The sequence below is a fragment of the Symsagittifera roscoffensis genome, chromosome 9, assembly GCF_963678635.1.
Source record: "Symsagittifera roscoffensis chromosome 9, txSymRosc1.1, whole genome shotgun sequence".
Lineage (NCBI taxonomy): Eukaryota > Metazoa > Xenacoelomorpha > Acoela > Convolutidae > Symsagittifera > Symsagittifera roscoffensis.
This window is the reverse complement of record NC_087070.1, coordinates 23,142,725-23,154,830: the sequence shown is the minus strand read 5'-3', so window position 1 is coordinate 23,154,830 and position 12,106 is coordinate 23,142,725. Positions and strand designations below refer to the sequence as shown.

General features: G+C 37.7%; 2 protein-coding genes across 3 annotated transcripts in view; one reads left to right on the top strand and one right to left on the bottom strand.

The window, feature by feature from the left end:
- The window catches only part of LOC134854104 (uncharacterized), a 116,948-nt gene extending 112,520 nt beyond the window's left edge, over nucleotides 1–4,428 (bottom strand). Inside the window, exon 1 of one of the 2 annotated variants that reach the window (XM_063870217.1) lies at nucleotides 4,402–4,428. The gene's annotated coding sequence lies outside the window, so the exon portion shown is untranslated. The remainder of the gene's footprint in view (nucleotides 1–4,401) is intronic. The other variant, XM_063870218.1, reaches the window with a different exon arrangement.
- A 1,276-nt stretch (nucleotides 4,429–5,704) lies between these two features.
- LOC134854282 (uncharacterized) lies at nucleotides 5,705–6,948 on the top strand. The gene has a single exon (XM_063870476.1). It carries the CDS (start codon nucleotides 5,800–5,802, stop codon nucleotides 6,706–6,708), a length of 909 nt encoding a protein of 302 aa, XP_063726546.1. The 5' UTR covers nucleotides 5,705–5,799; the 3' UTR covers nucleotides 6,709–6,948.
- Nucleotides 6,949–12,106: the final 5,158 nt, after the last annotated feature.

The following is a 12,106-nucleotide window of genomic DNA, read 5'->3' as shown; positions in this document are numbered from 1 at the left end:
CAACAGTCGTTGTGGATGTTGTCCTTGATGCACCTGTTGAGTCTGGAACACGTCGGTCAGCTTGCCATTCTACCCTCCGGTCACCGGCAAAATCACCGTTAACGTGCTTAATTACCCAAATAACACTGAATGGAGGTTACCTAACCCGCCACCAAAACACTCAATCTTTCTATCAGAAATGATTTAAATCAATCTGAAACAACAACAAATAGGAAGGTCAGATCGCATCTTGTCCGGAAATAACATATAAACTGTCACTTTATAATTTTTATTGTTTTTGGTCTTTTTTGAAATTTTTACTGTATTTTGTACTTTTTTGTTTTCAAATAGATTTGTTTTTGGCTTTTTCTTGGTTATACACCAATTTTGTTCGGTTTTACGCTTTGTCTTTGATTGTTTTTGGTCCCGGGAACTTGGGATAAGTGGGCTCTAGACTTCCCACCTAAACCTCAGGCCCCCGGAATTTTTGGTCTTAACTAAGTTAAAAAGCTAAAAAGCACTGGGCGGAGGGTCGGTTTCTTCCCCCTAGTACAACAAAGGTCACTAAGGCCTCTAACTTGGGCAGACGCCCGAAGCGGAGGGTTCATAGCTGAAACGTTTGCTGATCATGATGGTCTTATGCCTTTGACAGGCCCAATCAGGAGCGCCATAAAAACGTCTATATAACATTCTCCCACACACTACACAGTGACGGAGCGTAGTAAAAGTATCTATAGACGACTGGCCGGCGTCAGCTACCTAAATTCTACTCGTTTTTCACCGTCTCGACCTAGCCAGCTGATTTTCTGGTCTGTTTAGGGCTAAGTAAAAAGTTAATATTTTCAGGCCATCAATCAAACGACTTTTATTCAGCTTCGGTTCAAATTCGAAGACAACCACATAGCTGGGTCTCGGATCCCCAGACTACATGATTGCAACTAAAAAAACGGCTCGAATTTCCTATTTTTTTTTTACGTTTCAAAGGTAATCAGAAAGTCAAAAGTATCATAGTAACCGAGGTTACAGTCATGAGTCCCTTCATCATGTATTCCAGTCAAAATCCTTGGAATTTTCTAGATATGGAAGTGATAATGATAAAAGAAGATGTCAAGTGTTTAAGTCCTTTTCATTTAAAATCGATACGGGTTACGCTTCTTCAATAAGAACACGCAACTCGACACGAGATAATATAATATACAAGTGTTACAAGTAAAAAATTTCGTCGAAAGTTATTTTGTCATTTATTGTTCCGAGTACGCAAGCGGCGTTCGCAATCTGTATTGCCAGGGAGATTCTCTGTTTTAAAAAGCTGCCTGCTCTGGGATCCTCAGTGCATATGCTTAGGTTCTTACAAAGCTTGCTCAAAAAACTTCTGTGCTGGGGCCGGCCGCGCCCTGAATTTCAAAAGCTAGCGGTTGAAAAAGATATCCATCATTTACAAGATCTTTATTTTGTCAATTTTTCGCTCTTCCGCTTCAGCGGCAGCCGTACCAGGGTTACAAACAGACCCGGCATTAATCCTACAAGGGGCTAAGGAGTCTACTACCGTTACATCCCACAAGAGCTGCTTACCATCAGCCCATGGAACGAGCGTCAAACCGTCTGGTCGCTTCTGATCGGTCCTGTAGAGGTGTCGTGGTTCTAAAACAGACGGAATGTGAGTAGATGATAGACTCTGCTTTATAAGGGCATTCAGGTTTGAATGCCTAGAGAATCTCCCTGCACTTTTGAGGCAAGAAAGACCATGCCAACCATCCTCGGTAACGTCTTTTCCGCACACGCATTTATGCCGTTCGCATATTTTTGATCCTAATCGAAGTCCTATCGCAATTCTGAGTTGTTGGTTCGACAGTTTTAACCTTAAATTTTTGCAGGGGATGACGTTCAACCATTGGGATCCAAATCTATCTTGGAACGCGTTGAACCTTTTCACGTCCGTTGGTTCGAGTCGTAAAATCAAGTCTGCAATTTCGCTGTCAAAAATTGGCTCCGTCCAATTTTTTTGGATTTCATTTTCCGGAGCCATTTCATTTTTTCCAAGGTAAAACCACCGTTTAAGCGCATCATCATAGGTTCCATCCACATGCTCCAAACCAAAGATTTCGCTCAAGGCATCTTTCGCTCCTACTGCTGAGGCTAAGAAAGCGGGTAAAGCGAGTAGACGAGCGGAAGAAACACCCAAGCCACCTTTGGCTGCCGGGAGAACTGCTTGTAAAAACTGGTTATCATCCATTTTCACGTTAGTGACCTTGCATAACGAATTTCTTAGTAATTTATCGTAGCGTTCCAAAAAATCATTTTGCAAAAAACAAGGGCTCGTACGCAAAAAATATAGGAGTTTTGGCATGCTAAAGCAATTTTTCAGGAGGTAAAAACCATAATGGGCGTCTAGTTTGTCAATGACATCCGAGATTTTTTCAAGCTCCCTAATTTTTTCGTCGAGTAATTCTTTTCGGCAAAGTTCGCCGATTGGAGATCCTAAAATGAGGAGTTCTTCTTTTGTTTTTATTTTTATTTTGGGGCATATTTTTCGAAATTGTGTTAAAATTGAATTATACTGTGTACTAGTAGTCGGTCCCAAAAAACAAAGTTCACACTTCTCAGTGTTTAAGCTCAGGCCGTAAATTTGTTCCGATTTCAGAATGTTTTTAAGGTCCCGGAGTACTACCTTATAGTCGTCGGCTAAATTCCCATCATCTAAATACCAGATGTTAATTTTCGACTCCAACTGTTTGACTAGTGTATGAATTGTTTCCGCAAAAAGGGGTGGGGCTTCAGGATCACATTGTTGAGTTCCGTCTTCTGACATTATGACAGAGCTTCCGTAAAAAAGGTAACTAGGTTTAGCATACGCGCAATGGGTGTAATTATATAATTCGGGGCGATTTGAAAAAACATGATTCAGCATTGTTTCTCTGTTTAAAGAGTTAAAGGCATTCTTAAAATCTAGTTTTAAAAGAACAGTACATTTTGGATTGTCGTCGCGTTCAATTAGGTTTCGAAACGAGTGCGCAGCTATTTCTGCTCCTCGTTTGGTACCGCATCCTACCTGTACGTTTCCGAAAAAATTTTGTCGCTCGGAGAGGGCCTTGCTTCCAGCGCATTTAGACGCGATACGTCTCAGCGTATGGCAATCGGTCTCAACCCTCCGTCTATTTTTATGAGGGCGATAAGCTTTGCGCCAAAAAAGAAAGGTCTTAGTGGTTCCGGTATTTTGCCATCTCCAATGAGGTTTATCAGCTTAGTAAGCGATTTCAGAAAATTAAGTCCTGCACTGCCATTCGACTTACTAACAAGATCTTTAAAAATTTGAGGAAATATTTTATCAGGACCTGCTGCTGATCCGTTTGGAAAGGACATTATCGCTTTGTATAGGTCGAAATCGGTTACGAAAAAACTATCCAATTTTTCTGGATTTGGAGCTGCAAATTTGGCTCGCTGCGGGTGCTTAGATAACAATTTTTGATAGTTATCAGTTGAAAAAGGAGCTATTTTGTCATCCGAAGCAGCAAGCCTTATTCCTCCCTTTACATTTCCTTCATCGAGCTTACTACTTATTAACTTTATTCTCTGCTCGAGGTCACTCAGAGGCGGGCTTGAAACTTGGGGATGGGGTTTTGGAAGTGACACGTCATTTGCTCGAATTTTTTTATTTATCAAAGAGCTCATGCTTGTGGTCTGTTTGCGTCCACTTCTTTTCGGTTGCTCCAAAAAAAACAAGAACGACGTTAAAAAAATTAGCCATTTTGTAACATCTTCTACATTGTAGACGATGTCATTTATTTTGTCCGACAGATTTTCCGCCAAGGGAACACGCGAGTCTTTTGGTACTCTCTTGAGTACTCGGACATTTGAGATGGCTGTATTAACATAATTGTCTAGCACTAAATCATTACCTATTGTTGCTTTATTAACAGATTTTACATCAACGCATAAAGGACACTGAAACCATTGGGTTTTCTTAGAGTCGCTAAGAGAAATATTTACACAACTGATATGATACCAACTAGAACAACAATCACATTTAATCCAATTTATCAGTCCTGAAGGTTTTAAGCAATCTTTGCTTGTACACTCTTTGTTGCATCTTGACGCAGCATAAAGGTAAAAAAAGGATTTTGACTGGACTTTAGGGGACTGAACTAACCCATGATAAGCGGTTAGTGGGAATTTTACAAATCAGCAAATAAAAAAAAAAGACAACTAAATTATTTTAAAAGGTTAAAAGGCAGCATAAAGGTTAAAAATCAAAAACAAGGAACAATCTCACCCGAGCTCAGTAGGTTCAGCGGCGCACCACCAGACTTCTCAAGCCAGTTCCAGTTCCCCACCTCCCCACAGAAAGCCACTTGACAGACCTGTCTCTAAAATCCCTCAGAGGGCGCTCCACATACAGGCACAAACATCAAACATAACAAATCTATTTAATAAGTTTATCACAACAATTAGTTGTGTTTTTCTGCTAAATTGTTATTTGAAACTTTTTTGTTTCAGAGCAGATTTTACTATGTTTTACTATCCTATTTTACTATGTTTTTGGTGACAGTTCTATTTTAAGTCTATTGGAGATGGATTGACCCTGTCCTCTTTCTAGCTACTCATATTCTAAAACAACAAAAAATTACCAGTGTTAACTCAAAGGTTTATGACATCAGAGTAGCTAAAAAGTCAGTTTATTACAGTCCTTCACCATATGATGTCTCTGTGGGACCGAGCCTCCAATTCCGTGCTTTTTCTATAATAACGTCGTTTTTACTCCCAGCTCGTGGCACGGGAGGGTACTGCTATTTCCTTCTTCCACACTGAAGCCTCCTTCCACTCCCTGGCCTTCACTTAGTTGTCTTGTCGTGCGCGATTGTCACGATAAGAGGCCTTGTTTTTTCTTCTATAATTCCGACCGTCTGTCTCTCACTGATTTGGTTGTTGTGTTTTTCGTCACTCTCTATTAAAAAATGGCCAATTCCCGTATTTCTCAGAAAAAGACTGTCTGCAATCGAATTTTCGAAATTAAAAATTCCAGAATATTCTAGCCTCCTTTTCAACAATTCATGATCACTAAGGCCTCTAATTTCTTTTTCGTGCTACGACGGAAGGTTCGGCTGTGTCAATCTGGGGGAATGGCACAAAGGCCAAATTTGTTTTTGGGTGTATGGAATCTTCGAAAGCATTCCATAGGAAAAACCGTCCTGTTAAGTAGAATGATTCCTTCGCTATTGATTTTGGTTATGTAGGCTTGAGGGGAGCAATAGCTGTAAGTGTATGTACTTTGCGATCATCTTTTGTCGCAGTTGCTCTTTTTGATAATGTCATTTTCTGTATTTGGTCGTTGTGATTTGTATGAGTAAATCAGAAGTACAAACTGGATATGCCAGCGTCAGATTTTTGGCAGATTTTACAATTTTTTTTGTGTAGGGGTGAATTTGATTATTTGGATCTGTTTTGTTTTTTGTTCGGTATGTTTTTTAGTGCATATCGGATTTCTGTCTCCGTTTCTTGAAACAAAAATTAGTTTTTTTGTTCAAATTGCAGAAATCAGATGGCAGAAACGTCAACCATATTTTTATTGCCAGCGCTAAATTGTTATTTGAAATTTTTTTGTTTCAGAGCAGATTTTTTCTTGAAATCCGGTTTAATTTTTTTTCTTAATTTTCGTTTTCGTTGAACAACCAGCCGCATGTTTGTATCTTTAAAATTGAACCAATTAAGGCGTTCCTCGTGTCTGCTTTTCGCGTGTAGTGTAATTACAATTTTTGCTTTTTTCAGTTTTGTGGTAAAAGATAAATCTTTTCATTTTTTTCATGTATTGGATTTCTTTTCGCTATGAATATGAAGAACTTGATCGTTATTAGCGGAGCTGGGGCTGTACCACAAACTTTGGACAAAACTTACTTGAAATTGGTCACTCCTAAGATACAGAAAGCCGCAAATGAAATGGCAAATTTTCATGATTACATTAAAGATGAATCGGACGAAGAAAGTTTTAAGCCTGTTCGGAAAAAAGTTCGTTTGGATAATTTATCGGAGCACGAGAAAAATATGCGACGAAAAATGAAAAACAGAGAGTCTGCACAAGCCGCTAGAGATAAGAGAAAAAATCATTTGGAAAATCTAGAGAAACGAGTGCTTGAATTGGAAGAAGAGAAGGTGACACTGCAACAGGCCAAAAAATTTGTCGAACAGAAATGTAATTTACTGGAAGAAGATAATACGCGTTTGAGAAACAGACTTATGGAAGCTGAAAGTGGTGTTGTTTTTCAAACTCACAATCGACAAATATCGGCAAGTAGCGAACACTGGGAATCTGTGTGCCGTGACCTGATGATCGAGAAAGAAGCACTAGAGTCGCGCGTAGCCGAACTCGAAGAAAAGTTGTGCGCGAAGCCGGATGCAGACAAAGTCGAGCAGATGGATTGTCTCGTGCCAATCAAAAACGAAATCATGGTTTCAACCAGCGAAGAAAATTCCGAGTCCGCAGCACTCTTGGCATCTCTGCAGCAGAGCCGTTTTCTTCCCGCGTTGATGACCATGGTTTCAATGTTGCTTGTGTCGACGAAATATCCAGTTGCATCAGAAGGATGTACGACTCTGCTGGAGCAGTCTTTGAAGAAAACATACAAAGAGAGGAAGATAAACCGGGCGATTCAGCTGTCTATCATTCGACAAAAGCTGAAAAAGCAGCACGTTGCACAAACGAGAATGATTGCTCTGAAAGAATTGAAACCACCATAAACCGGAAACTAGTGGAAAATTGTAATGTAAACTCCGTAAATAAGGAGAGCAAAAGTCCGAATAATTACCAATCGCAATTTTCGTTGCCATCAGCTCACGAGTTATTCAATGACAATTTTGCTGGCTTTGAAATTCCCAAAGACTTAGAACTGGAAGATTTTGATCTATCTATTTTCGATGATTTCTTCGTTTAACTTTATTTTAGCCTCATTTAATTAGTGCAATCCAGAATTAATTTTAGCTCCATCATGTTTTCAAATCATAAGTGATAGTACGGAGCTGAATTTTGTGTAGCATGATAAGATCAAAATAACAAGATTCTCTCTAAGTTCCAATAAACAAATATACTGTGAGACATTGAAAACGCAACAGCAAAGTTTCTAGTAAAAAATCATATATTTTTTGACAGTTTGCAAAATCCTTTGGCTTGCTCTGATATTTATCAGCAGAAATTGGGGGTCTTTCCCATTATAGCCTCCCCCCCCCAGTAAACTATAGCCCCCACCAACCTTTCCCATTATAGCCCCCCACCGAACATTCCAATAATATACACACTATCCGTACTGATTAAAAAAGGGTAAATTATAAAGGGCTTCTTTATAATTTACCCTTTTTTTATCCGTACTGGTTTATACTACTTAATATACTAAAATTTATTTTGATGGAAATATTTCAATTATGATATTAAGTTGATTTATATCGATGACTTATTTTTCATGAACTGAATAATGATTGAGTATCAATTCAAGCTGCCTCACCTAGACCTCACCTTGACCTCACCTAGATGATTTTATATCATCCGTCAGTTGATTTTTTATGGCTTCGATCAATTTAGTCAAAATAGTAGACATCACAAAACATAAATGGGAAATAATTGGACTATTCCAAGAATATGATATTGTTGATTCCGATTCCAAGAGTATGTATGATCTGCCTATTAGTATAATTTGAAACCTCTATGGGGGCTGTAACAGGAAAGATTGGGGGTCTATAAAGGGAAAGGTTGGGGGGGGGAGGCTATAATTTTTTTGATACTAGGCCTGGAGGGTATAATGAGAAAGACCCGAAATTGGCGACTGGAAGATTTAGGCGAAAATGTCGTTAGCAACAGCTTATGTTTCACTTGATTCATGAAATAGAAAGTTTAAGCGTTTTTTTCGGTTTTTTATTTCAAGGAAAATAAATGTTTGAAGTTCGCTTATTCTAATATGCTTTTTAAAGGGATAAATAATTCATAAGCTATTTTTGAAAGAAAAAATTAGAATTTCATTTGACGATAAGAGGTTAATTTTATTGGCTCTTCAATAAATTTGTTCTGAAGATCAAAAGATTTCAGAACAGTCTTGATGACACCTTGAGAAAACTTTAACGAAACAAACATTTTTTTTATGAAATCCGATTTACAATTGCCATGGTTTTAAGATGGATTTAAGTACAAATCCTACGAACTTTTTTTCGATATGCTTGATCTTGCATGAAGAAAATAAGTATTGAGAAATGTTTGAAAATTTTTTTTTTTTAAATCCGATTTCTAACTCATTGATCTGATGCTGCTCTTTGAGTGATCTGATTTTGCAAGCTTTCCAGAAATACTCAAAATACAACTATAGAAGGTGTTTTGAATTTTAGATGCTGCAAAACCTTCGGGCTATAAAAATTGTGCGCTAATTAAAATAGTGGGCTATAAAACCGTATTGTCGGTTAACAACTGGATGGCAAATAGTAACAACAATGGGTTGTTTCTAAGCATGTCGGGCAGCATTTTTTGACCACACTGATTTCGAAAAGTCAATAACCAAAAAAAATTAGAATGGAGCAAAAAAAGTGATATTTTCCCCAATTTGTAGCTATTTTTATGTTCAATATTCCGATTTACAAATCGATTGAATCAGGAAAAATCTTCCACTGAGTAGTACTAATACCTAAAAATAAAATTGTAGAAAGAACTTTTTTTCAACTTGTCTTATTGAGTCTGAACATATTGAGACAGGCTTTCTGGATACTGAGTCATTTTTTTATGAATCCGAATCATGACTGGAAGGTCTAAATATGATATCTCGATGTATCCCTACGAGTTTTATTTGAGATTAACAAAGTCGGTTGAAAAAAAAAAACATAACCCAAGCCGTTCGATATTATAATAGTAACAAGAGAAGTCTAACTGCGCACCTGCAAAAAGATTTGCATAAAAATATGTCAGAAAACGAAACGAAAAAAAAACAAGTGTTAGCTTTCAGCTTATTCCCTCATCGATATTTTGCTCTAGCACAAAAAATTTGAAGCACTCAGATTTTACGTAACGAAGGTCAAGTATCGACGAAAATCAAAAGGCGTGAGGGTTTATCGTTAAGACCATTTGAAAAATGGGGAGGTATTCGGTTGTTTTAGTTTTTTTTTCTTTTTCATCGCCAAACCAGCTTTCACAAATAATCATCGGAATAGGGCGATTGATATGTCATTTTGAAGCCCTCTCAGTCGTGATTCGAACGACAATAGAAACTTTCTCAGTGTCGAGGAAAACCGTTTTTTTTTGCATTTTGGTCTAGTTTCGAGCTAACAAGGTGAGTAGCTTACAATAGCTTATTTATGCTCGGTTTATGACATGAAAACTTTGCTATACTCGAGTAAAAATTAGTTTAAGAGTTGATACGCGTCATTTTGGGAATAAAAAATCAAAAATTTTCTACAAAAAAATTGTTGAAAATAAAAAAAGTTTTTAAGATCTTTTGTACGTTTTTTCAGTCATTTTTGCAGAAAAACGACACAAATTTGAAAAATCGAAACTTTTGGGTTTTCTTTGAGACTGGTCGCAAAATTCTGTGCTACTTGCATAAAAATCGGCTAGCCTTGTTTTTAATTGATTTTGACTGGAAAAGCTAACATCTATCTTAAGCAAGTTAAACTGATAGTTTGAGCAATATTTGCTGGTTGTATACGCCTGATTGTACCCCACACGTAATCAAAACGAAGTATTTATTTTCAAATTGTATTTTTGATATTGAAAATTACAAGCTATCAGCAGTATTACTAATAAAACTGCTTTTTTTGAGCTTCAAAATTTTGAGGTTATGTTTATAATGATACCCAGTGTATATTACGGCTCAGTGAGATAAGAAAAAGTTAAGACAGCGTGAAAAGTTCGCGACGGCGTTTCTTAAATTTGTGAAAATGGCAATGGGCTCGTAAAATTTTGTGGAAAAACACATTTAATAGAGCATCAAAAATTATATTTTAAAACATAATAAAGAAACCATTATTGGGCGACATAAAATTCAAACAGGTAAGTGAGAAAACAATATTGGGTTGCTAATACAATTTTAAACTGAACAAGGATCGCGGATTGCTGTGGAAGTGGCACAGAATGCGTGGACACAATAAACATTAAAAATACTCGGAGAGGGCCTTGCTTCCAGCGCATTTAGACGCGATACGTCTCAGCGTGTTGCCTATGGCAATCGGTCTCAACCCTCCGTCTATTTTTATGAGGGCGATAAGCTTTGCGCCAAAAAAGAAAGGTCTTAGTGGTTCCGGTATTTTGCCATCTCCAATGAGGTTTATCAGCTTAGTAAGCGATTTCAGAAAATTAAGTCCTGCACTGCCATTCGACTTACTAACAAGATCTTTAAAAATTTGAGTAAATATTTTATCAGGACCTGCTGCTGATCCGTTTGGAAAGGACATTATCGCTTTGTATAGGTCGAAATCGGTTACGAAAAAACTATCCAACTTTTCTGGATTTGGAGCTGCAAATTTGGCTCGCTGCGGGTGCTTAGATAACAATTTTTGATAGTTATCAGTTGAAAAAGGAGCTATTTTGTCATCCGAAGCAGCAAGCCTTATTCCTCCCTTTACATTTCCTTCATCGAGCTTACTACTTATTAACTTTATTCTCTGCTCGAGGTCACTCAGAGGCGGGCTTGAAACTTGGGGATGGGGTTTTGGAAGTGACACGTCATTTGCTCGAATTTTTTTATTTATCAAAGAGCTCATGCTTGTGGTCTGTTTGCGTCCACTTCTTTTCGGTTGCTCCAAAAAAAACAAGAACGACGTTAAAAAAATTAGCCATTTTGTAACATCTTCTACATTGTAGACGATGTCATTTATTTTGTCCGACAGATTTTCCGCCAAGGGAACACGCGAGTCTTTTGGTACTCTCTTGAGTACTCGGACATTTGAGATGGCTGTATTAACATAATTGTCTAGCACTAAATCATTACCTATTGTTGCTTTATTAACAGATTTTACATCAACGCATAAAGGACACTGAAACCATTGGGTTTTCTTAGAGTCGCTAAGAGAAATATTTACACAACTGATATGATACCAACTAGAACAACAATCACATTTAATCCAATTTATCAGTCCTGAAGGTTTTAAGCAATCTTTGCTTGTACACTCTTTGTTGCATCTTGACGCAGCATAAAGGTAAAAAAAGGATTTTGACTGGACTTTAGGGGACTGAACTAACCCATGATAAGCGGTTAGTGGGAATTTTACAAATCAGCAAATAAAAAAAAAAGACAACTAAATTAATTTAAAAGGTTAAAAGGCAGCATAAAGGTTAAAAATCAAAAACAAGGAACAATCTCACCCGAGCTCAGTAGGTTCAGCGGCGCACCACCAGACTTCTCAAGCCAGTTCCAGTTCCCCACCTCCCCACAGAAAGCCACTTGACAGACCTGTCTCTAAAATCCCTCAGAGGGCGCTCCACATACAGGCACAAACATCAAACATAACAAATCTATTTAATAAGTTTATCACAACAATTAGTTGTGTTTTTCTGCTAAATTGTTATTTGAAATTTTTTTGTTTCAGAGCAGATTTTACTATGTTTTACTATCCTATTTTACTATGTTTTTGGTGACAGTTCTATTTTAAGTCTATTGGAGATTGATTGACCCTTTCCTCTTTCTAGCTACTCATATTCTAAAACAACAAAAAATTACCAGTGTTAACTCAAAGGTTTATGACATCAGAGTAGCTAAAAAGTCAGTTTATTACAGTCCTTCACCATATGATGTCTCTGTGGGACCGAGCCTCCAATTCCGTGCTTTTTCTGTAATAACGTCGTTTTTACTCCCAGCTCGTGGCACGGGAGGGTACTGCTATTTCCTTCTTCCACACTGAAGCCTCCTTCCAGTCCCTGGCCTTCACTTAGTTGTCTTGTCGTGCGCCATTGTCACGATAAGAGGCCTTGTTTTTTCTTCTATAATTCCGACCGTCTGTCTCTCACTGATTTGGTTGTTGTGTTTTTCGTCACTCTCTATTAAAAAATGGCCAATTCCCGTATTTCTCAGAAAAAGACTGTCTGTAATCGAATTTTCGAAATTAAAAATTCCAGAATATTCTAGCCTCCTTTTCAACAATTCATGATCACTAAGGCCTCTAATTTCTTTTT